General features: G+C 37.3%; 1 protein-coding gene across 1 annotated transcript in view; it reads right to left on the bottom strand.

Annotated features, from left to right (window-relative positions):
• The window catches only part of TENM3 (teneurin transmembrane protein 3), a 352,902-nt gene that overhangs the window by 141,559 nt on the left and 184,075 nt on the right, over positions 1 to 27,268 (bottom strand). The window contains 1 exon segment of the mRNA XM_009277346.2: positions 1,594 to 1,831. Coding sequence (XP_009275621.2) covers positions 1,594 to 1,831 — 238 coding nt within the window.

Below are 27,268 nucleotides of genomic sequence, written 5' to 3'. Positions count from 1 at the left end.
TTCTTTTAGGCTGAGAAAAGGATGAAGGAAGAGACCTATCATGAAGTTGTTAATATAGTTGAAACTGAGCCCTAAGAATCACACTCAGTAGGGAACCGTAACCAAAAAAGGAAAAATCAATGACAAATAAGATGGGTTCTTCACCTCCAGAGTTCCAACCAAGTGAGACCATTAGAGAAACTACAATAGGGCTCTGTCAGTTTTTATGTGAAATTTTCACATTTCAGCTCATTCACAAGTGTTCAAAACTTGAACACTCAAAAATACCCTTAGCTTTTCATCAGGAACATTTAAAATATGAAAGGACTCTACTCGGCAAAAAATATTTACTCCAGGTTGGAAGTAGTATTCTCATTCAAGTCCTATGTCTTTTTCTTTATAAATACAATGAAAACATATATGGCAATAGAAGCAAGCATAAAAGACCTTACCCATCTACTGAAGACTAACCAGTGTCTGGAAAACAACAAACATCTTATTCCCACTACAAACTTATTTGTTCTATAAGAAAACTCTTTCTTAATGTACTAAATTGTCTGAGTATGATGATGAAGTCCAATCCCTTCAGTGGAATCCTATTCCACAGTGTCTATGTCTCATAAGCAACACAGGAGGGTCCAAGAAAACTAAGAAAAGCAATAGCCATTCCCAACAGCCTGACAGAAAAGTTGCCTGAAACATCTATGGGGACAAAACTACCTAATAGAGAATCTTAAGTTCATGTATGTTTTAAATTAGTCAAAATCAGCTGGACTACCTTTACTTCACTACAAAACATAATTTAAAGGGATTCAAATAATGAACTGAAGGGATTTCATAAACATTTTCAAGAATTACTGTCACCTTTAATATAAATGCTCAGTTTGATGACTAAATTGGAATATTATGGCTTTCATTAACAAAAAATTAGTGCTGATTGAGTGTTACATGAGTATTAATTAATTATTGTAGGTAAATTCAGCTCTGTGCCAGTAAGTCCTATAAAATTTTTTTATAGATCATTCTGCCTCATACATCATTCTGCATCTAAAGAAGCTAGTGTCACCCTCTATATTAGCAGCTTCTTTCCTAGAGCCAGTTATCAATTCTGAAAGACAAAAAAGAATGAGGACAAATTTATCATTATACCAGAACTAAGTGAGTTCTTTTGTCTCACCAAATCCTAGACAAGTTTAATAAACACCTAGCCTCACATGGGTATTTCTTTAAAGGGACCAAATACAAGAGTTAAAAAGTATTACTGAAAGTTCCTTGACATTCGATCTGTATGGCAGTATATATTTGATACATAACATATCTGGCAAGCAATGCAAGAAATTTCTTCAAACAGTGAAAAGTCACAGATTATGAACAGGAAGGAAAATGCTTGTCTGGAAAAATTAATATACTCTCTGAGTCCAATTACTCTGCAATAGGCATTGTAATGGAAAGAGTGTCATTGTGGATTTTAGAGAGAGGATAGATTTTTTAGTACTGAAAAGTTTGCAGTTTTGTTTGCTGAATGAGGGGAAGTATTAGCTACTGGTCATCTTTCATCAAGTTAAATGTTTTCTTTAGAAGTGCCACAGTCTGTAGTAGTACCTAAGTAATTACCTGCTTTCCAGTGGCGCATTACTGCCAAGGACCCAGCTGTCCTGCAGCTGGACTGACTCAGGTGTGGTTTGCAGCTCGGCGGGCAAAGCAGCCGGCGGGGCCGGACTCTGATTCCTCCTATTTGTCAGTGAGTTTCTGTTAAGTGAGGTGATGGATGGGTGATGCTGTGCTGAATGTTGCTTGTGAGAAGGTGGCAAAGGCTGCAGGGTCGACTGGCCTTGGTTATTTGGAGATTGTTCTAAGAAGAAAGAAAATTAAAGTTCGTTATACACCATCTTAGCATTTGCTACAACCAAAGCAGAATGAGAAATTCAACATAATCCTATCATCTAATATACTTGCATATTATTCTATTAGCAGACATTCAGTGACATTCTCTAAGAGCAAGTTTACCCTTGATACATCAAGTTCTAATTAATATACAACAGATGGTAAAATTGCTTCTGGTTTTAATTCATTTCAGTTTTTTTTTTAATCTGGTTTTATTAACACCTACAGAAAATAGCATCTGACAGATCCCCTAATGTGCCTTTAGATTTCAGCTTTTTTTAACAAACCAACCCTGAAATTAAATGGGTAATTTCAGTAGAACACAAAGGTTTTCGAAATGCATATAATCCCTATAATTATTTAATGGAGTTTTTTAAGCTTTATTTAACTGCAATAAATTATTACAAGCTAGTTGCTAAACAGCAGTAGACTACTCTAGTTTAGTGCATTTCAAATAAGGCAGATCTGCACTATGATCTGCTAATAGATGCTAAGTATTCTTTAGCAGAAGGTCACTCTGTGAAGCAGATGTTGCTTCATGGATATTTAACAGACTGAATCACATCTGATTACAACGTCAGAAGACTCATATACTTAATGACCATCACATCCATTAGAACACACTCAGAACAGATTTTCCAATTTCACACTATGCAACATAACTACAGTTTGGAGTAAGTCACAGGTGATCAGAGAGTCAGGCCATCAAAACAAAAGGAAATATTTTTTGACATAACCAAAGCACATAACATCCACAAAGCTTTCAAAACAGCAAAACCCACAATCAAATACCTCCATCAATGGTAGGTTTTAACAATCTGTTCTGTAAAATCAGTAGCAAATAAGTCATAAATAGAAGACAAACCTTGACATACAACACAATGAACACAAAATTAAAAAAACATCAAGACACTTCATTTATCATGATTTAGCAATGACTGATGACACTTAAAAATGTACCACTTACATCCACAAAGCTTTCAAAACAGCAAAACCCACAATCAAATACCTCCATCAATGGTAGGTTTTAGTTCTGTGTTCTGTAAAATCAGTAGCAAATAAGTCATAAATAGAAGACAAACCTTGACACAATGAACACAAAATTAAAAAAACATCAAGACACTTCATTTATCATGATTTAGCAATGAGATGACACTTAAAAATGTACCACTTAACAATATGTAATTTAAATGGCTATCTTATTTCCTACTAATGTAGTGACTGATGACACTTAAAAATGTACCACTTAACAATATGTAATTTAAATGGCTATCTTATTTCCTAAACTAATGTAGTAGAACATACTTCATAATATAAATGCAAGTCTTAAGCAGAGCAGAAGATACAGGGCCTGCACTTTGCTCACAGTGTAAATGCTTTCACGTAGTTTTGAAATTAATTGTTCCATCTTCATAAGCAATTCCCTGTTTGGAACTGGTTATAACTGCAAATTGTTGCAAACCCAATACTACTACCTCGGTACAGAGAACACAAGAAAGGTATTTCTGTCGAAACAGATGTTTCCAATAACTTAGAGGTGACTACTATAAAAATAACTTAACAGTGAGTAATTTCTCATGTCATGAACGTAAGAAAATTTGAGAATGTTAAGGAATAGACGTGCTAAGCTTAAACAGAAAATCCAGCCTTTGGAATAATTTCCTTTCCAAGAACCCCATTCTCCTTTCCAGTTATCTTGTGTGGTCAATACGACTTTTGTCACAAACAGTAGCAATGCTGAATCTGTCATTAAAATAATGACAGCATTTACATTGCCAATAAGGTTTTCAACACCAAATCCCTAACACATTAATGAAAAATTACCTTCCAGGAAGGATACAAGTGATCAGCTTTGTCGTTAGCAACACAAAGGGTGTCACTGCATGTGAAGACAATCCCTATCAAGGGCTTCAAGCCATATTTCAACAAGCCAGCTAAAGGAAAGTTAATAGACTAACACTAGCAAAGACTTTTTTCCCATGTCTACTTAAAATTTTATCTGATTTAGATCACAAGTTATTTTATTGGCTGGCACAGAATTAACTGTGGCCCTATATTTTATAATATATAGGTGTATGTGTATATATAAACATGTATAGACATGCATATGTGCCTGTGTAAATATTTATACATATGCATGTGTAAATATATACTTATAAATGATTAGTTACACGACAGAAAAAAATTACAAGTGAAATTAAATAATTTTCATTAATGTATTTTTAATCAGATAAATTACTTAATTGTAAATTAAAAAATTAAAATTGTCCTAAGGACCTTTTTGTCTTTGTTATTCCCTTTTTTGACTGTCCTACTGCCTAGCCTTGTTGAATAGTGCTGCCATGATCAGTGCAACACTGTCCTCCTCTGCAGCTCCTACCGGCTGAAACATTATTCTGACATCCCTCTTCTTCATTAATTTCTCTTCTCATTTAAAGTCTCAGCTGAAAATCAATCTTTTAATCTATCATTTTTAGTACTAAAGATCTTGCACCATCCCCTGCTAAAGACAAAGCAGAGGATAAAATAATGTTGTTCCCTTTGCACAAAGGAGGGTGTGAGTAAGGGGACTATGCCAGGCCTGCAGGCTTGTCTCAGGTAGATGTCAGACCTTCCCACACACTCTACCAGCGAGGAAGAGGAATAATAAAGGCTCTGTAAAGGATATTTATGCACTCCCCAAATAAATGCATAGATCTAGTAAGTACACCGATAACATGCCAGAGGAGTGAAACTGTATTCCTCAGCCCACAGGCCAGCTACTCAGGCCACTGTTTGGGATTTAGATTACTTCCCCAGAAATTTACTACGAACCTACAAAGCCCTTCTGCTATATGACTTATAAATATTATTGACACTGAAACTACAGAGTAACATATAAAATAAATTAAAAGTTGCAGGATGAGCTTGTAACCATAAGGCGCAGGCTAGAAAGGACCTAGAAGAGCACAGCAAGTGCAACTTCGCAAAGATCACACGTCCTCTAAACCCACTATCTCTCTTCATAGGATGCTGCCAGGTGACATTTCCTAGTGTCCAAGGGTGACTTCAATTGGCAGGGAATCTACAGCCTCCACAGAATCAGAAATGCCTGAAAAATCTGGAATGATTTATTCCTCTTCTAATTGTGCAAGAGCTACAGGTAGAATTGAGCCTAACAAGATTAGATTTTCCATAAATCAATAGAGCTAAAATCTATATTCCTCTAAATTTCCTCAGTCCTATATCGTCATTCTGAATGAGAGATCACTGAAGACTCCTCTTTCGATCTTTTCTTCAACCTGCCAGATTTCCTGAATCCACAGTTCTTCTGATTGTGATGCAATTTCTAATAGAAACTTCCATCTTGCATCACTGATTTGTGAGGAAGATATAATCATCACGACAGTCATGTTTTGAATGCTGTTCTTAAGCCAGAGCCAGATACCCTTTTTTTTTACTCCTCTTTTAAGGAGTTAATAGCTAAAGAACTGCTTTCAGTATTACTGCGACCTTCACACAAAGCTATCAGTCTCACGTAGTAACTAAACCTCTCAACATCCCTGTGACACTGTGAAAATATTCTCATTGCACATGCAGGGAAACTGAGGCATATATGTTAAGTGATTCACACTGGTGTCCTGAGAAATCAGCACCACAGTCAGAAAAGTACTGTTTTTTTGATTTTCATAATTAAGGAATTGATAAAGACAGTGGGAGTTTCTTATAGACTATCAGGAAGAAGAAAGAGCATTCAAATCTGATAAAGCACAATTGTGTTGAAATACTTAAAAACTATTGCAGAAAGCTACAGTTGCTTTGCTTTAAATTGGATTTTAAATGCTATCCTAATAGATTTAATCTAAATGAGAATGTCTGGTTTACACTAAAAATAAGCAGTTAAGGGTACAGGTGGGCTTATATCTAAAAATGGTAAGTTTTAATTAAAACTTTCTTGTTCAGTCTAGACCTTAATGACTGTAGAGAAATCCCATTCATCTTAAAGAGAAGATTTCTGCAGCAAGAAGCAAATGTAAATTGGCCCAGCAACCAGCCTGTGTATTCAAGTTGTTCAGGTGCAACAAAAAAAGCCCCACATTCTTGAGGCATTTGCTGCATAAGTCAGCATCAGATAATTATGCATGCGAAAACATATGTACAGAACTCTGAAAAGTCACAAGAAATCAGGTACAAAGCTGTCTTACTACAGTTATATGAATTTTTCAAAACATATTTAAACTGTTATTTACCCTAGGGAACCACAGTGAAGCAAAGCAGCCATTTCAATTGCAGAGGTAAATTATATGCACTCTGTAGCCTTTCACAAACCCTTTTTCTCTTTTCTTTTTCAAAAAGTAATTTACATTTAATTAATTTTATCATTTAATTGTTACAGAATTTGAACAGCATATGAAAGAATACAGAAAAATGCATATGTGAAAGTAAAAAGTAAGGAGAGAGGGACATTTACGATAACCACTGCCATTTGGGGGAAAGGGGTTAATTCAGAAGGAGAAAAGCAGACCAAGTATCCATGAAAAAAAGTAATTTGTTGCACATTTTGTGCCTTTCTATAACAGACAAATCACTGAGACCTGTCAGCTAGCTACTCATCTAGGAAAAAGGTGATTTCCATTTGATAAGGATTAGGCTTTTTAATAGTGTATAATTAACGTTAACTTTGAGTTTCCATGACAAACACAAAAGCGAAGACTTCCATTATGATATAAACATTTCAAATGTGAACATAATGTAATTCAATATCTATGTCTGCGAGAGTCTTAACTCTTTCTGGTCAGGTTGCTCCTTTCTTCCTCTCTCTTCTAAAGAGTCTCTGCCACGGTAAAGCAAATATCCACAATACATACCAGAAGTAAGCAGCTGGAGTAGACTGACTGTTTTAGAAAACTGGTAACAAAAAAGATAACCTTTCATTTCCAGGTCACTGGTCCCTGGTCTGCTAGCCCCTGATTGCTAGTAGTCAAAAGTAATTTCCATAAGAACTGGTTTGATTTCCTCAATAAAACATTTTGATGGACTTCAAATTTTACCTAATTGACGCATGGACCTATCTTCAAAAGTACTGTAAGCAGAAGTGGGATTTACCTTGGAAATCCCTGCAAATTCTGAAGAGAGTGGGTATGATTATTCCTAGAGCTCCCAAAGGAGCTCTTTTTTTTAAGTCCCTGCTTACAGAGGGGTAAGACAGGCTATCTGCACCGCTATGGCCAGGCCTTCAGTGATTCTGCAGGCAAGTAAAACCATTCACTCCAGAAGTCTCAGGTCTGGGAGCACCTTTCATCAGAAGCTGTATTTAATTAATGAAAACAAAAAGAAGGTTATGGGTTTAGAGAAAAAAAATCATATTTAAGTGTTCATTTGTAATTAGGCAGATCTGTCTTTTGAATGAACCACTGCTTCAGTGTACTCTTCCTGCCAAGGTGTGCAAGATTCAGTTTCCTTTCTGATCATTTACTACAAGCTATAGTGGCAATCCAAGAACACATGCTGTATCTGCTCATTTTGTGGTTAATCCCAAGTATTTGTTTAATCTTATCCATGCCCAAATCGGCTCTGCCCTGCCAACTGCTTTAAGGATCCAAACCACACACTCAACCCAAGGAATGAGGTGACACAGTGCCTCCTCACCATAGGAGAGCCCTTTCACTTTGATTTGTTGTCAGCCTGCACTATCCCTTTCTGCTTGCTTTACAATTAATGGACATATAGATGGAAACAGAATTAACCTGCTGCCGTTGACTTCCTCTTGAAGCACTCTGCGCTTCTGTGCTAGCTACGTGGTGACAACAATGTGGAGAAGTGACAAGGACACTTTGATCAAGATATGCATCTTGTGTGTGTGTGTGTGTATACTATTATAATATAAAATGGGAAAAAGTCATACAAGTAGCTTGATCAAAGTGGGCCAATGTTTGTCTCCTCATCAGTACACTGCCTGGAGGGTCTGACAACCTGTCAAACGACCCAGGAGTGAGAAACTACCAGGGAATTTAACTGCAAGATATGCTCTGAAAGATTGCTTTGCCTTGCTTATGCATCTGAAGTTTGGAAGAAATGATAAAGAAAACCTGAATTTTGTTATTCACGTTACACATTTTTCTTTAAATCTCAACATTATTTTACTTTTTAAAGAAAAATAAAGACTTCTGCTATGAAAGGGAAGAAAGACTTGTTTGATTGTGGAGAAACTTAAAACAGTCTCATGGTGCACACATGGTAAATGCCTGTCTAAGTTCTACCAGATGGCAAGAGGAGAGGAGTAGCAAGAGCTCCCTGGAGGGCAGTAGGATAGTCCCTAACACGTAACATTGGTATTTTAAACAACAAAGTACATGTTGATAATTTCCTATATCCTATAATATAAGGAAGCTGTTCTTTACCAGTTAAACGTACGCTAGAAGACAAAGAAACGAGTCATGCACAAAAAATGCAATCTTTAGGAACTGAAGAAAAAATATTTTTACCAATGTCTTTCAGTTGTGTCTTTCAGCCATGTGCCCTGGTTTTGGCTGGGACAGAGTTAATTTTCTTCCTAGTAGCTGGTATAGTGCTATCTACAGGAGTGTTACTTCAGCTTCAATGTACACACCTGTAACGTTGTCTTTCCATTTTGCATCCATTTAGCAAAGTATTTCCTGTAAACAACTTCATACTGGTAATATCTGTGCATGCTCAGCTATGTTTTATAATTCAGTTCTCCATAATGTTTTAGAAATCTTAACTGCAGCAAACAGAAACCATCAGTTACTAACAATCTTTTCACAAAAACTTTCTAAAGTATATGAACTGAACTTTAATCTTACTTGAAAGGCAGACTTTTTTGTCCCTGGTATTTTTAGCATAAACAAGCTAAAAAGCTATATACCCTATATGATATGTGACCCTGTGAAGATAGATAAAATAACTTTCTATTTTATGGCATTTACTTTAAAAATCTGATTAAGATAGATGTCTCTAGTTCGTAATTCTTCAATGTCATGTTGTCATAGTTCCCATCAGCAAGATGCTTTAAAGGCTTTCGATTAATATTGCATGCCAGAACTGAAATTACATCCTTTGTCGTTTAGTTCTTAATGGTGCAAGTGATATCTATCAAGTAGTGTTTTATGAAGCATGTGTGATTTTTATTACAGGCTGTTTTCACAAATCTTCTTCAGGTTTCATAAAGACTGTTCATGGTTCACAACAAATATGCCCTGCATTTAAAATCATGCCAATTCTCAAATGCAAAACAAAGCTTGGATTTTTCAGTGGGGTTTATCGATAGAACAAAAACGCTTCCTTAATTTAAATCTATATATAATCATCTTAATTAGCAATGCAAAAATATTACTGTAAGCCCCTCAACTCTGCATGAGAACTATATAGCAAAAAAACCCCAAACAACAACAACAAATGTAATAATGTATTATCTTCACAAGTTACAGGTTATGTTTGCCAAATCTTGTAAGTGCCTTAACTTTTAAAATGGAGGTGACACATAGATAAATCAGAAGATGCAACATTCCCCCATAATCCAAGTACAACAGAGATTTTCATTTGCAGCATCCATCTTTGTAAAACAAGATGCATGTACTTAGAACTTCTACAATTTACTGGAAACCAGATAGTTAGGGGCAGTTGAGAAGGAATCTTAGGGTTGGTTATTTTTGGTCAACCTGCCATTTAAACAAAAATGTGCAAAGTCAATAAAACTTAAGCCTCAGAGGACATATGAACACACCATGGTTTTCAAATGTCTTTTTGTCCAAAGACACAGAAAGCTTTCTCTTGATACCTAACGGAGTAAGGCAAATACACTGCGGGAAGAAATACTGCCCATTGAGGAGAAAGCGGGCATTTCTTCCACAAACGGTGGTGAAAGGAAAAATCCGAGGATTTACTTCTGAAAGGTTTATTAAATGTTGTTTCCACTCTCTGTTGTTCACTGTGGGAACCGAACCAGCTCACTTTTAAAACATTTTTTCCATTAGCTGGAATCGATTCTCAAAGCATTCCAACATATCCACCTCCAGCCTGCGACTGCTCCATTAACCCCTTCAACACATATGTAACATGCAGTCAATATTACGGCACGCAAAATCTGTTTAATTTCAATACCATATAATGATACATGCCTTCTTGTCCATGGTACCATATAAGAGACTGGCTAACGGAAGTTAGTTACAAAAGCATATGGGATGAAAGAGCTCAGGGTGGGAGAACAAATTCACCTGGATCAAGGAAAATCGATGATGATGCTGTCATCCACAAGGCAGACATTTTAAGTAACAAAGTAAACTGAAACTTTGCAGGTTTTCGACTGAGTTGAGGATGGCTTAATCACCTTATGAAAGCTGAAACAGAGATAAATATTTCAGCTTCAGTGAAAAAAGCTACAGTGAAACTAGTTCAGCAAACAACCTTCCTAATAGTGGCCTCTTTATCACCAGAGGTATTTAAGAATGAAGATGACAAAAGTACAGAAACACTGTTGAAGTAAATTGAAATTTAACCTGCTGGGGTAACATACTTATGATCTTGCTTTACAAGAAAAAGAAATAAAAAAGGCAACGTAAAACGCATGATTGCACGTATGCACAAAGAAAGAACGAGAAGCAACGGTGTACTTACAATCCTGCTGTCATATTAAGCGAACACCATCTCCTTCCACCCCAGGCCAACCCACACAGTAGTTAGCAGGGATACTAACAGACATTACTTCTATTCTCTTTTTAGGACCTGAGCTCTGTGAAACCAAACAGAACCCTCCAATGGCAAAATGTCATTGACTTATTTCCAACAATTTACCTGTAGATCAAACTGGGAAAAGATGCTATCACACAGTGAGAAATGACAAAAGCTTGCTCACTTGAGACACAAAAATGACATTCAGCTTACATTATGCAGAGATTCAAAATATAATAACGGAACCTTTAGTGGTGTGCTCCTGGCCTGGCTTCCCCACAGTGGGATTCAGATGTTTTGCAGGACTGTGGACTAAGATTTTTTTTCCTTGGGGGATAGCAGTCTCCCAGAGCAATACTCCCTGGGGCTGGGGATCACCAAGCCCATGGCTTCACTTAAAGTCACACTTGTTTCCATTCAGAATAGACTTTTCTGCATCTTCATAAATCAGATCATCTTTCTTCCTTGTTTAGAGTCAGAAGTGAGAAAGTTACGCAATTATTGCTAGCTTCAGATAATCATCTTTGCTGATAACTCATGGAAATCCGTGGAGAAATATGTTTTGAGTTCAAAAATTTAAGACTAGCTTTTTAACCAGAGAATTCAGGTTTTCACTGAAAGAAAACAAAACATGAAACAAAAATGGAGAAGTCTGGCTGAAAGACTTTGTAGGGGGAGGAAAAATTCAGCTTTCCAAAATGCTGACAGAGGACTGGAATTAATCTGAAAAATCTTTGAGAACACGGCCAAAACCTGCCTGTAAAACACAGGTAAAATGATGTGGAGTATCCCATTTCCTGCTTTGCTCATCCAGCACCTTATGTTTATACCGAATACACCAGCCACTTAATTTTGACTGCAAAAATTGTGATTTATAAACAAATGATATAAAAAAGAAGTACCATGCTTCAGCTGTAAACTGAGTAAGTTCTATAACCCTGATTCAAGCAAAATGACAGTGTGTTAATGTATGTACTCATTTCATACCACATTTAACTGGAGTGTGGAATGGATTGTGCAGTTTGATGTATGACTTTTTAATAGATTTCCTAGCATTTTCAAGTGTTAGATAATCTTGGTTCCTATCCAAAATCATTAATCCAAAGTGAGCTACGACTATATGTTTTTCTTTGTCTTCTGATTTTATTTCTTAACACTTCCAAGAAAAACAATTTGCCAAAGCTACTTACTTTAGAATCACAGTTACTACTGTACAGGATAAAACCCCCCAAACTTTCAAAACCTTTAACCTGAAAAATACACTCACAAGTCAAGATTACATAATGCTTACAGCTGACACAACCAGTGCTGCAAAAAACTGCCTTTCTTCCCAATAAATAAAATAGCATCTAAAGCCTCTTTTACTACTTACTAAACCTGACTTTTACTGATATATGGCTAACATTCATGAAGAAGGAGCAAACCACTAGATTTCCTCCATTCCAAGAGCCAGGGGGAAAATTCTTCACTAATTAAGTCAACTGAATTTTTGTCATGGACTTGTTAAGGTTAATGGCACCTCTTGAACATTTTGTAAGTTTACAAACCCAAAAGTAGTTTGAAAGGCCCCCGAATTAGTTCATTATAAGCGATAAATTCTTGACCAATTTCTGCATGCTCAGCCTTGTCTAGGAACACAAGGCCACACTAATAAAATCTGTGAAAGATAAACTAGGAATGGGAAAACACAATATAAAACTTCTAAGCACAAATAGGTGAGTTTGTTTCATCAGATTTGAAAGAACTTGGATAAGAGAGATTCATGTTTTGCTTTGGAGGAAATGAAAAAGGAACAGGGGCAGTGAGATGAAAAGAAAACCACAGGGGAAAAAATGGTGGAATTGCACAGAAAAGAGGTTGAATGAATAATACACGGAGGAGACGCAAAAGTGAACAGCTAAGAGAAAAATTCTAAGAAAAAAGAGAAAGCATATACAATTTTAAAGGAAAATCATAAAATCAAACTTTTATGGAAAACACAGAAGTGAGATGCTTACTCTACAGCCTTGACTTTTAAAATAGGAGTTTAATCCTGGCCTCTAGAGTTAAAGGTAAAAATTCTTACAGACTGCAGCTTGGGTCTTAGAACAAGAGAGAAGTAAAGCAGGTCACCAGATGAATTTTTGTCTCCAGATCAATTAATTGATCTATCTGTTATCAAGTATAAGAAATGTGCAGATCATGAGAGAGGGCAAAAGAATAGGGAACCAAACTTCCAAAATAGCTTTTAAATACTTTTTTCTTCTAACTGTGTCAGGGAAGAAAAACGGGGAGGGGGAGGCCTCCACAAGAGCAAACTGAGGAACTATTGTTCTCTAATGACTTTAAATAAGCTTTTTAGGCTCACATGTGAATTAGAATTTTGCTCTTCCTCCTTACGTTTTAAAAAAAACAACAAACCACCCCCCTCCCCCCCAACCTCTTGATTTTAGTAAGATATTATTCTATGCTAATGACAATCAAGTCTAGTTAGGTATCAATCAAAAGAACAAATCCATTGCAAAAGATTTCTTAAAAGATGTTCTGGGTTTCCAGTACAGCTGCTTCCCTTTTCAAAAGGAAGACAGAGTCATTAACCCTCAAATCAAACATAAACTTTGAATTGCTAAGAGTTGAAACAAAAACTACCTTTCAGTCTGACTGTCTCAGTTCATGTAACTTATCAACAAAACTGTCCCATACCTAGCATAGCATTTGAAGTAAATCTGTGATAATTTCAGAGGTATCAGTGGACAGAGAGAGTGATTTAATTAGACATTTGTATGTGTTCACTGTTTATTCTGCAAATGCTGTGAAGGACAGCAGTATGCTGAGCAGCTTAAACAGACTGTATTATAATTAATGATAACAAACAATTATGTCCAATAATAAACAAAAAGTTAGGGGGGGAATTCCAGAAATATTTTTTAAATTTATAAAACACAGCAAATTGTGCAGATCAGTCTTTCTTACATTTAAATTCCATATATATTTTCATAAATGACTGTAGGCTTTGCCTTTTCCTGTACATATTTTCATTATGTCCTAGTTGTGTTGCTGCTCCAAAGCTGTTTCCAGCAGGTGATCTTTCACATCAGTTTCTAGCTAAACGTTACAGCTTCTCGCCTGAATCAAGCTCCTTAAAAAACCATGGCTGATTCATGTCATAGTAAGTTCTTCCTTTTAATAACACTGCTGTAGTTCTAAGACAAACACTGACAGAACAGATAAAAGGTAGAGAAATCACAGCTCACATATAGCCTTTGATTTAAGTAGCCAACTAGATAGTATACACATAAAGACACCAAAAGAGCAGAGCTAAAATAAATGTTTTTGAAACAAAAAATACACAAATAAGCAAAAATACAAAAAAATGGCAAAAATACACAAATAAGCACAAAATAAATCACCACCACAGTGCAGTGAAAAGTGATGAAATCTCCCATATACTGTTAGCAAATGCAAGTTGAATTCCACGATGCTCCTGCCTTCCAGGCCATAGCAGCAGCAAAAGAGACGTTGCTGCTTCTTCTGGGGTAAGCAAAGGCTAAATAAAATGGTTCATTACAATTCTGTGTCCTTCTGGCAGAATTACAAATTCTGCATATTATTTAGTTCTTAAGAAAAGATTGATCTGAAACCTCCTAATAGTAATCCAATTTCTACATAAACAGAATTTGAGTTTCAAATGATTTAACGTGCAGAAAGTGTGTAAACTCCCTTTAAACCTAACAGCTGTCATTTCACCAGTAACAAATTTGGCAAAAGCATTTCTTGGTACGCTGGGAGAGCACTTACAAAGACAGCTTGCTCACCACATAACGCTGCTGATTTATAAAGCAAGCTATGCCACAGTCAAGGGGGACAAGACCTTACACAGACATAGAGCCAGAGGAAATCTGAATCAACAGAGTCTCTGGAAGCCTGCTGCCTTCTACTCATGGGGAAGCACCCCTTTATTTCTAGCAAAATCATGACCCCTCCACCTGAACACATTTCCCTGGTCCATCTTCTGGTTAAACTATCATATGGGAAAATGCCTTTCTTTTTGTCTTCTGCTGTAACCCCAACACCGGTGACAAGCAACCCATGTGTGTGTGTGGTACATGATTGCGAGGGAAACAGATGGTCTCAGGCTGAGAAGTCTGACATTTAACAGGCTCTTAAAACTACTACCGGGGGCTAAAACCAAACATTTCAGGAGGGAAAATTGTCTCGTGGTAAGACCTCAGGAGAGTAAGTCAGGAAATCTCTTTTTTTATTCCTGGCACAGCCAGTGGCTTACAGCGTGATCACAAGCAAGCGAGAACCTTTTTATGTCCAGCGGTCTCACCACTGAAGCTGGTTAACGACACTTGCCAAGGTGCAGGGGGCTGCGGGAATCAATTACATGCCCAACAGCTCTGTGCGGCTCTTGAAATGAAAGATATTCTATGGGTGAAACTTGAACAGATACAGCAGAGGTGAGTAAAAGTCCTCTGCTCTCAGACTGAATTTACGATGAAGAGCACACAGACCAACGTATTTGCGGAGAGGAGAAGGGTACGCTTCGTGTTCTGCTGAGGGACGACCCCACACTGCTGCCAAAGTGGGGAATGGGAGGGGATATTCAGAATATCAGATTTTTTCTGATATGGGTCAAGTTTCCATCACTTTTCCACAGAGAGAGCCTGTGGGTGGGGAAGTGCATGCAACCCATCTCACCTGCTCCCTGCAGAACTCCCTGCAGCCCAATTTCTCTGGCTCCGTGCAGGTGTAAGTGTGAAAATTTCACGCGCACACCCTTCCCCAAGGTGCGAGGTTTCACTAGTTACATGCGGCGTTACAGGAGAACATTCTGCCTTCCGCAAAGATAAACCAACGTCACAAACAAGATAACATTTTCAGCAAAAGCTACTGGGTCACTTTATAGTCGCAGGTGAATTAAATCTATTACAGGGATTCACACTTTGGAAATACATATCTGAAGAAAATAAATACAAACAAACAGTGAAGACTTTGAGGTACATTAGCTGCAAAAATTACCTCAGAAGCAAATGCTTTTAGAAGCCGCAAACAGGGACCATTAACAGCATTTCTGAAAGCTGACAGTCTAAATAGCTGTCAGCAACTCCACCAGCAAGTGTAAGTTATTTACAACAGCAAGCAGACAGATTATCAAGATAACAGAAGCACTGATTAATTGTGTAGCCTAAACTGGCAACAAAAACAGTGTAAAGCCCTGTATGTGTGAATACTTATTTTTAAATAGGTACCTTTTGGTTCCAAGTTTTCCTCTTTTAGTTGTTACCATTTAATAATAATCATTGAATCAAATCGCTTTTAATTTTTTAGAACCTTTAAAAGTAAAAACCTGACTTTGTAGATAGCCTCAAAAAGACTTTTCAAATTTCTAAATACCAATGAGATACTTAACAGAGGCTAAGAGCTATTTTAGAGTTTGCTGCAACAGTTACAAAATAAGATGCCTGCATCGCAATATTCTTCTATAAAAGCACAAACTTCCAGCCTAGATTCCAAAATATTTTATAGATCTCAGTAAAGTTTGGGTGACGACCTTCTAATGAATTTTGTTAAGTATGGACTTCTTCATGGCATGTTACATGTATTATACGCTCTTCTTTAAAGACAACTGGAAAATCTGAAGGATTTTCACATTCAGTGATGTATATTCAGAACCTCTTCCAACTGTACAGGACTTCTCCAAGAGGCAAAGAATAATTTATCTTCAAAATACCTACCCAGCTACCAGCCAGACCTCAATATGCTGGAAGTCTAGACACAAGAAGAAACTTCAGCCCTCATCCCATGAAAGATGATGGATATACTTGTTCTGGAACCCAGCTGGCTGTGGTTGCTGGCATGCAAAAAGTCTACCCTTGGCCAACAGACAACTACATGGATGAGCATGTCCTGGTTTTGACTAGCTCTGACAGTAACCAGGGGGATCAGTCAGACTGGTAGGAGAGTACATAAAAGGAAGGCAATTGCAATGCCCCTGGGCCCCATGCTTCATTCAAGCTCAGAGACCTCGCATAAATCTTCTTCATTGTTTCTTTCCAGTAGGACCCTTGTAACTTAAGTAAATGCCAGTTGATTATTGTTTATCATGTCTCCAAAACATGAAGTTGCAGAAAAACATCACATCTGCCAGAGGCATGATTCCTGCTTTATGACTGTTTATATTCAATCCTCACCCAAATGTAGGCCGTGGGGACACTACTGAATATTCCTCATGCTGTGAGAATACAGATGAAAATCGTTTGCTTGGGCCATCAACATACACGACTCATATACTGAAGTGAGAGATGATGGTAGCTCTTCTCTAGTAAATCCCAAGAAAGAAATTTGATGACTGATGTGTTGCTGCTCACGCCAGTGTGGTTTTCTGTAACAGTTACATGTACAGCTAATCTCATGTCAGTTTTCATAGTCCCAGCTGGTCAACTCATCAGGTTTGAATACAACAGGATGTGTGACCCCCACCCCCCCAGGATAAACTCTCCAGATATTCCAAGTTGCATTTGTACTTGGTACAGATCTTTGCTGAACATAGGCAAAGATGCTAGATTTACTCTGCCCAGAGTTAGCGCTCAGGTGTTTAATGGCCAGGTCTTTCGCTTAATACCAGTAGTCTCAATGAGCGTTTTAATAGTTTCCTCTTCCTGATAAAACCAGAAGAATTCTGGTTACTGGTATACATGCCATAAAAGCCAACCCCAGTTGGTGTGTGTCTCTTCTAGATCACAAACAACTTCCACTGAACAGAAAGATGCATTTTGAGTCTTCTTTTGATTTGTGCATACAGAACAAGAGGGAATGGCAGACTAGTTTCTATGTGGATGGGTTTCTCCCCACTTACAGAAAGTATCCTCAGTGTCTATCAACTCGTTGCTTAAGGTCATTTCATTAAGGACTCAGCTTAACCATATCTGCCATTCTTCTACTGTATTTACCTATCTTTTTTGGTAAGGACAGAGAAACACACACACACAAATCATTAGTGAGCAAATAAAAACTCATTTGAAAAGCAAACCTCAAGAAAGCATATTCAAGAAAGCTACTAGGTTCAGTCTCACTGCTATGACAGTAAGAAGGTCCCTCTTGACCCATGATTTCTTTTGCCCTTACATAGGAACACATTGAGGAGCATGCGGCTCTAGGAAAAGCATCTACTTTTACAGAATAAAAGAGTAATTCATGTTGTCTTTGATATTTGCAGCACTGTTACAGCTCTTGGAATATGAATACTTTGCACTATAGGTATTTGTGCATATGCATACAAAATTACTGTTAATATAAATATGTGCCAGAAGAAGTACGTTTTAATATTACTTTAAGAATATCTATTATACTTGTGACATGTCCTTGCTGTTTACTAGAACTCAAGTGAGAAGTTACTGTGTCTGGTGTTGCCTGTGATAATTTACATCTCCCTAGGAATAAGGGTGCTACGCTTTCTTCAAACCACTTATTCTTGGCACCAAAACTGAGCAATCAGAGCTATGTCTCACACTTTGTCTTTTAAGGATGTAGCATGTTTATTACTTGCAAGAGGAAAATGACTCCTGCAATGATGTTTTAAAATCACTGGGTTCAGACAAAAACCAAAGTGCTGGCTATAAATGACAAACTTAAACTTGTATACAGCTCCTATCTCCATGGCATGTAAGCACAAAAGCCCCAGGCAGAAAAGTATTCTTTTCTTGCTCTTTCTTTTAGCAGGACAGAGGTAGTATGGAAATTTCAATCAACAGTTTGGAAAAGTTTCCACAAACATTTTGCTTCTGTACTAACAACTACTGGGTATTGATCTAGAAGTTATTATTTAAAATTCAATTGCAGATATAAGGTGCAACCATAAGTTGCAATCTTCAGAACTACAAGAGTAGCTAATGAGAGCTTGTTTTAGACTTGTAACTGGTAAAATCATAGACTTAGTCCTGCACTGCACATGCCTAACACGTAACTGCAAAATTCACGGCAGCTTGGAAAAAGACCTCAAAACACTAAGAACAAACCCAAAACTTCAATAACCAACTATGTGCATAAGTGTAATTAGGAAATTGGTCTTCAGCTGCAAAACAAAACTGTTAACACTGAATGCATAAAGCTGACCAGTAAAATATATTCATTGCATCAAATGAAGGATATGATAATTACAAGTACTTTTGATAAATCTGAAAAGTAATGTAATAGAAAATAAACAGCCAATAAAATATGAACAATTTGGAGAAAAATAATTCAAGCTATTACTTCTGAAATACAAAATTATATTGGTCTCATTAACCAGTTCAGAGTGTTGTATTAATGAATGGAAATTACTTCCTTGTAAGGTGTTTCTTTTACAAGGTAGTTTCTTCTACAGACTTAATGTGTCTCCTTTCGACATACTGAGTAAGAAAACAGCAAAAAAAAATATTCCCAATTAAAAAAATTAAAGGGCTATACAGATTTGAAGGATTATAATCCTAAATATGAAACCCACTCTGTTTTTTTTCTTTTTTTTTTTCATTTCTTTATGTGATTGATTGTAAATCTTAATACACCCTGGGTAATTCACATTGTTCTGTTACACAGTATCTTACTGCACCATACATGTAACTGATGTACTGAACATATGGTTGAGAAGTATGACTGAGAAATTCCTAGACTGATAAACTGATAATATAATCACAAGCAAAATTCTCATGAGTTTCTGAAATATGACAGGAGATGAAAAAAAAATCATAAGTTATTTTCCTTGTGCTTTAAGAAAAGCAACTTAAATATTACCCTCCTCCTCTTTTTTTTTTTTGAGAAATAGTAGCCTCTAGGCAATGAAATCCCTTAAAAATGCAAACATCTGGGAAAGGAAAAAACAAAGCACAATGGCAAATGTGTAGAGACAACCACTCAGACATGTCAAAGATGTTTCTACTAGCATACAAGAGAATTAAAAACCACTGAAGAAAGAATGGTGAAGGATGTTTAAAAAAAAATAAATGGAGAAAAAAGACTGACAAGGGAAGGATGAAGGCACCCAAGAGGAACTTCTGCCCTAGGACATAAAAGCAGCAGCTATCCTGTTTTTGCAATTTGCTTCAAAAAGCAATTCTGGTTTTTTTCTGACCACGTTCCAGGGTGCCTTAGAACTATACTGCCCATATTTTCTTTTCCTTTAAAGTAGACTGGTCCCAACCACGCTACTAGAGTATTGGAAGAGATCCTGGGATCGTTTATCTATGCCACAGACATTCATCTGCTCTGTGTTACGATGCCAGCTAATTCCCTCTGGCCACTCAAGCCCTTTGGAAACCACCAGCACAACCAGAGGGCTGCTTTGCAGGGCTGCCATACTCATGCTTGGAGGGTATGCGGCTGAGGGCACTGTGCGTCCCTGAGCAGATGGGAAGGCACATCAGGTCCACTCAGACGCTGCTGGATGACTACTGAGGGTGCTGTGAGCACAACTATTGAATTAGTTGCTGGGCAAAATTAACTACTGAGCTTTCTCTGCGAAGATACATAGCTCCTCCACTCCAGAAGGGCTCTCAGGTGTGATCTCACTTGCATGCAACGTGGGAATCACCAAGGCAGCGGTGTAAGTCTATAAACGGTAATTTTTTGTAAAAGCTTCCATGCACTACATAAAATGCTGACTGTTTTTTCCCAGCACATCTAAACTATTTTTATCCATTGTCCATCAATTAATCATTCATCTCACATGTAGGCACAAACGTGTCACCGCCATTGCAATCATATCCTGATGCCACTCTAATATTATGATCCTTCCACTTATGCAAAAAGCAGTCTTTTACATACAGCGATGCTGTTGAAGTCCTACTTGCTGACTGCCTGTCACCTCTTGAACAAAAATACTTTATCTAATGGGACTACTTGAGCATGAAACACTACAGAGAACACAGTTCTTAAAACTGCTTTCAGTAATTCTTTTATGTCATTAATCTCTTTAGAGAAATCTGAAATTCCAAACCTGACTTTTGTCTGTTAAAAATCTGACTTTTAAAATATCACCTAATAATATTAACAAAATTGGGGGGGGGGAGTAAGATCCTTATTTCTAAAACATATTAATTTCTATACCAATCCTTAGCTTCAGCTACTTAAAATCTAGCCATTTGTACAATACTGTGCATTACGAGCAGGAATACAAAACTGTATAAAGTGGAAATAAAAGAGATGGAGAAAATGGTTGGGGAAAAGCATAAATCCAGATGTTAACTTTTGCACAGTGAGTGTAAAGAATCTTAAAAAAAACATTCTTATAAAATATAAACAAAAAATATAAAAAAAATTGGGGGGGGGGAGTAAGATCCTTATTTCTAAAACATATTAATTTCTATACCAATCCTTAGCTTCAGCTACTTAAAATCTAGCCATTTGTACAATACTGTGCATTACGAGCAGGAATACAAAACTGTATAAAGTGGAAATAAAAGAGATGGAGAAAATGGTTGGGGAAAAGCATAAATCCAGATGTTAACTTTTGCACAGTGAGTGTAAAGAGCCACTTGAATATCAAACTCACACACTAAAGACTGTGGCATTTCAGGTTAAGTGGGAGCATCTCGCTGAGAAGTCTGATACCGGCTACTCTCTATAGCAAAAGTGGTCACATTTCTGGAAATTAGCGCCATCACCAGTACCAACATCTCCTTCATTTCTGTTTTTAATCCTCTTATAAGGATATTAAGGCATCCAGGAATATCTCAGTTCCCTGGGGCAGGACAAGTAGCCCAGCACCCAAAAGGTTAAGATTATCCTGCGCTGTTAAAACCACCTGAGATTGATACTTTTCTGTATCTTTATCTCCCATTGTCCTCTCTGCAACTGCAAATTCTCCCAATACCCACAGCAGCCATCAAGAGAAAAGTCTGCTGGGTTTTTTTGATCAATTTTCATCCCTTCTAACAGCTTTCCTGCCACAAGAGCGTTAGAGGGATCAGAAGCAGGCAGGATGTTAGTTTTCATCCCCAGTTATAAAGGAACTAGACTTCTCATAAGCGTTCATGTTTGTGTTTTTGCTGACCCTTCTACAGATGGCTGGAATATTCTCAGAACAGAAAAGAAGGTTTAAAGAAAATTCTGGATAATGAGGGCTGTAATATGGATTAGAAGCATAATTTTTATTTTTTGTTTCGAAAAATATACACGCTGCATAGCATTCTATTCCTTTAATGTGAAGACACTAATATTAAAAAAGAAATATGACATGGTTATTTTAATTATGTAAAACTGTAATTGGCATTTATTGCGTAGGGCTTCAGAGGGATAGGAGCATGGGATGGAAAGCTGATTTTTTCATTAAAGAGCTGCCCCAAGGCAGATACATTCTGAACAAAGCACCTTTTCATGAGATATACCTGTCCCATGGAGAGAACAACAAAGGGAATGAGGAAGGGGAGGTAGGAAGCCTGAACAAGGAGAGAATGATATGAAAAGAGTCCATTAGAAAAGAAATAAAAGGATAAAAGAGAAAGTAGGAAGTGGGATGGAGTGGCATGGTATGGTCTAATAAAGGTTAAATGACTTAATCAATAATAATAAGAAGCCTTCAAAGGAGAAAGGGCAAAAAGAGGAAATTAAAAGAGCACACTTAAAGGACGAGAAAGGTTAAAACTAAGATGGAACAAGAGGGGGGGGGAAACCCCCAAACCTCTCCAAAGAATGGGAAGGAAATGGCAAAAAAAAAATCACATCCATGCATACAGGTCACTTCAGGGAGCAAAAGGCTCGTGCCCGTTTGCATCTGTTGTATTGTACATTTGACTATATGGCATTCCTCAGCACTTCTGACTGCTTAAAGGAGCATTAAAAAGATGAGTCATCAGGGATGGACGTAAGGGCAGACGAGTCCCGGATGATCTCTACTTTCTCATCTATACTTACCTCTTCCCTGCTTTGCCTCAAGGTGGCTACCAGCAGTTTGGCTCAGAAAGAGCGCGGAAAGAACATCTCCCTGCTTATTTTTCCAAGACGAGGGGTGGTATCAGAAAAAAATGTCCCCTAATCAGTTGCATACACTCCAAGTGGAATAGGGGATTCATGCCTGCCTCTCCATAAGAGATCTGAACATTTGACACCACCAGAAATTGATACGGGGTGGCAGATGAGCAGTCTCCATTCATTCATTTACTTTTCCACATTGGGGAACTGCACTTATGATGCCTGCTGACACTCCACAGAAGTAATGCAGCAATGGAAACCATCATTCATACTATGGTAAACAATGAATACACCAAGAAAAAGGGATCTAATTTACTAGTGCCTTCTGTGGATACAAAATTCGAGGCTTTGATGCATCACCACTTGGCTTCACTCATATCTCAGTCGCTATTAACAGACAGATATGGCAAGGGGCAACTTCTTTCCCTCCAGAGATTCAGATAGTGTAGTGGAAACAGCACACCATTTTAGGATTATTAACCTACAAAGCAGCAGCAGAGCTTTGCTCTTGGAGGCAGAAACCATGACAAAGAAGCTGCTTGATACTTATGTCAGCAGAGAGCATGTTTTTGAGTGGTGGAAATACTGGACCTGCTACTATTTTTTTGCCTTGCTACTCAACATCTCCCAAGGAACCAAACAGAACTAGAGCAGCACTGATGAGGCATCAAAAGAGCACTGAATCCTGAGGTTCCAATACTTCATAACTCTTAAGAGTTTTTCCCAAAGGCCTTCTGCAGATGCCATTGAATTGTTCAAGTCTTTGTAACCACAGGAGTATACTTTTCACATTTCTTTAAATACGTTTTAAGTTCTATTGTAATCATGGGAGTACAGTTACAGGAACCAGAAACATAAGCATACAGTAACTACAACTTAATTCTGCCAGGATTTAAGCTTTTATTTGCACTTGTATAAACTGAGAGTCACTAACTATCATCACTAAGATGAAAGGTTAGTGCATTGATTATAGACTGTTTAGTATTCACATTTTCTTATTTCTGGATCAATGTCAGGGAAAAATTCTATACTACTAACCATACACACAAAAAAGCTAAAAATCTTTTAATCATTCTCTTGATTTCTTTCTGCCTTCAAATTTCTTGAATTTTGGAATTTAACATCCTATCCATCACTCCAAAATACATACCTAAATACCTGCTAGTATAAAATTTCAGGTGCAAAAGTCATAGTCACTGTCTGCTCCTTTAAGATATGACAGAACAGATTAAATCTGGGGCAGAACACCACACAAGAACATCAACATTGCTAAAGCATGCATGAAGGATATGGAAGCTTCCCCAACTTCCCTAGCATGGAACTAATACTACAGGGTACTTACTTCTAGAGATATGTGCTTAAGTTTAAGCATTTTATTCTTTACTAGCTTGCATTTTAACTCTCACAAGGAATTTTCCACACACGAAGGGGAAAAAAAATGTGGTCTGTTGTGGCCCTGATCATAAAAACTTGTTATATGGTAATGAAGCAAAGCTGCATCCAAAGTTCAAGATTGAATCAGAAGAACTTCCAGATAAATTTATTTAACAGAAATTTGGATCTATCTGAGTATTACTAATGATAAAGCAACTGGATAAACCTGGGCAGGCTGTACTGTTTTACTCCGCTATTATTCTACTGATCTTTCTCTACAACACTAGCCATTGTAATGTCTAGCTAAGAGTATAAATAAATGTAATAGGGTATGGAAGAATTTCCCTTTCAGGCTCAAAACAATGCAAGTACACTGGCTGATTCCTCTGCCCTGCCCAGGAATGTCCATCAGGGCCTCCTGTCCTAGAAGGCTTGCAAAGCAGTTTATTCTAGAGGGAAGCTAGAAAGGAGTTTTAAAAATATCTAACCCGTCCTCCCTCTCTGCCTTCGGGTTTACTGGCTTAGGCACACAGTAGCCAGAATTCACTACAATTAGGGGAGACAACAAAGACTCTTAAATGGGAGACTAGATTAAAATAAGAAATAATCCAACTTGAGTGAGGAAGAGATCCATATGTGATGCTGCGGAGCATTCTGATGCCAATTATTTTGAGTTATTCATACAAAACTGTAAACAAACAGAAAAATATTCCATATTACAAGCCACTGATTAAAGGCCTTGAGGAAACAGATCAAGAAGGGCATCTGAAGAAAAATACTGCAGTGAATTTTGAGAACTATACATTACAGGGCATAAGTAACAACTTTATATTGTATCTCTTGAAAAATGCATCATAAAGACTTGAGAAAGAAGTATTATCTTTGAATTGGCTTGGTAAATATGCCAAAAATGATGCATACCTGGAGACACATAAGGTCTAAAGGACTTGGAAATTGAAGCTTAGGAGGGGCCAATTATTGTTTCTATTGGTTTTTAATCTGAGCGTTATTTTATATTCTGATGTCAAGAAGATTAAAATGGTGAAGTGCTTCTTCCTAATTTTTCAGTACCAGTAAAAATGACTTTTAGGTTAATTAGTGAAAAACAGATCTTTGGACACTTAACACATGTTCATAATCACAAGCAACTTCTTTACTGAAATACCGCTGCTTTAAGAAACTGTATCTTTCCGCTTTTCCATTTTTATCACCCCCATCTAGAGTGCCTGCTGGCAAATCAGCAGCATGTCGGAAACATGAAGATATACAAGCGTGAATTTCATGAAGTCTGTTGATCCCACTATGCTATATACTTTTGGCCAGTAAAACAATGTAAGTACTTAGCTCCAAAACCCCGTGCTGCACATCTCATTCCAGTAGCAATTACAGCAAGAGTCCAGCTGTAAAAACCTGATGGAGTTGCTGTGCAGATTCAAAGAATCAAAAGTGCAATTCATTAGAATTCACTTGCTTTCTGAAGCATTTTCGATGCTGGCGTACACAGAGAGAAGGGTGCAAGGTCACCCCTATCCTTGCCTTTTCACTGCTCAACAGAGGACAAGCTACCAGAAAGTAACCCAGAGACTCAAGAAATACCAGAGACAGTATTTTAAACCTTTCCTGAACATACTGTAGGACACCACTGAGGAGAAAGAAGGGAGCATACAACAAAAAAACCTTGCGGTCTTTGGATTTAAGAATGAACAGAACAAGTCCCCTTACACCAACTACTAGCAACAAAATCAAGGGAAAACTTTGCTGCCCTTTGAAGCTTTCTGAATGAATGAAAAGATTCAAACAGCAGCAGCTGATATTTTGTACTCAGTGATAGCCGTGTCAGCCTTCTGTATATTCAGCTATCATAACATATGTTTTTGTACAAATAAATTCTGTTATACGTTGTTTGAATAGGTACTGCAGTGTTAAATTAAAGCTTTAAGAAATGCACATAAAACAATATTTAAGAGAATATTTCATATGGAGTCTCCAGGTTATGGCAATGATGGGATAAGTTTACTGCTGATTGCAGCAAAACTGAATATGCATCAACGCAAAGATGAGTGGGACTGATGGCAGAATTTACAGTAACTGACTTCCTTTCAATTTGCAAGTACCCTGCACTTACAGTATTTCCAAATTGAGGGGTTTTTAATGACAACAAAGTATCCTGTTACAGATACAGCACTGTTCTTTTACACTGTAACTTGCTGCTAACTGTTATGGGATTTATTTTCAATAAAAGAATAGCAATAAAGAGGCAAATTAATTCAGTTTTCTGTAACCGTAACAGGGATACTAGTGTAAACATACAGAATTCCCGTGGAGAGAATATTTTTAGTTCTTTGTAATAAATGATCAGCAACTTAGCAGACAGAAACATCCTTACATATTTTTCTTTCCTCCTGGCTCAGAGAACGTATCTCATACCTATGAATTCTAACGAGTAAAACAATTCTACCAATTACTTCGCTACATTCCAGTATGCATAGTCAAGTATGTAATGCAATAAACTATGCCTGAATGGTCTGTTTACCCCACAGCAAGTTACAAGGAAAACTCTTTCCCCTTAAAGGACTTGTCTCTTTGGAGCATGCAGGCTGGCAAAAAGCCAAGGGAAGCTGGTGCTTAAGCAACCAAGACTGAGCAGTGCCTGTGTGCATTGCAATCTCAGCCAACCGCAGTAAATGTTATTGGAGTTTTTGTGCTGTAAAATTGCTGCTTTCATGCCCACTGCATCTGACAATAGGAATCCTTGGCCCTGCATGAGAGAAGGCAGCTGATGTGCCTTCTAGTCAGATCTCTGCATCCTTAAAAAGTAGGGTTACTACTCCTGTGTACTCCTAATGGGTTAGTGACAAAAGAAATTCATGTCAATACTACGTCCAGACACAGAAAGATACTAAATGGAGAAGCCTTTTGTGTATGAGGTATAAAAGCAGAGAAATTATGCTTTCAGTGTAGTCCTTAAGTTTTTAAAATCCTTGATAGTATTTAAAAAGATAAGGAATGTTAAATGAAAGGTGGCAAATGTTTAGCCTTTTACTTTTCAAAGCAACTTTGAGATAAGCTCTGTTTCCAAATCATCCAATGCACATCTATTTATTTTTTGCTTAGTGACTCAAGCACAAAATCCTTAGTATTTCTCCTATGAAAGACTGCAACAAGCATCTGCCAGCAGAATTTGCGAGAGTCCTGTTTACTTCCAGCGAGCAGCATGTTTAAAGCACTAAAACATTGCCTTCCAAATTACAGCTAGCCAGAACAGAGTTCAAGTGGAAGCCAAGAGCCAACCAGGAGACAAATTGGATTTTTATTATTGTCAAATGCTCTATTTTTTTGCTGCAGTGACTTTTTCAACACTATAGAATAAAACATGTATGCAGTTGCATTACAATGACTTGGCTCCTGTATTAACCCCCATTGGCAACTTCCATTT

Source organism: Aptenodytes forsteri, unplaced genomic scaffold (genome assembly GCF_000699145.1).
Source record: "Aptenodytes forsteri isolate BGI_AS27 unplaced genomic scaffold, ASM69914v1 Scaffold65, whole genome shotgun sequence".
Lineage (NCBI taxonomy): Eukaryota > Metazoa > Chordata > Aves > Sphenisciformes > Spheniscidae > Aptenodytes > Aptenodytes forsteri.
The sequence above is the reverse complement of the archived record's forward strand: the minus strand, read 5'-3'. Positions and strand labels throughout refer to the sequence as shown.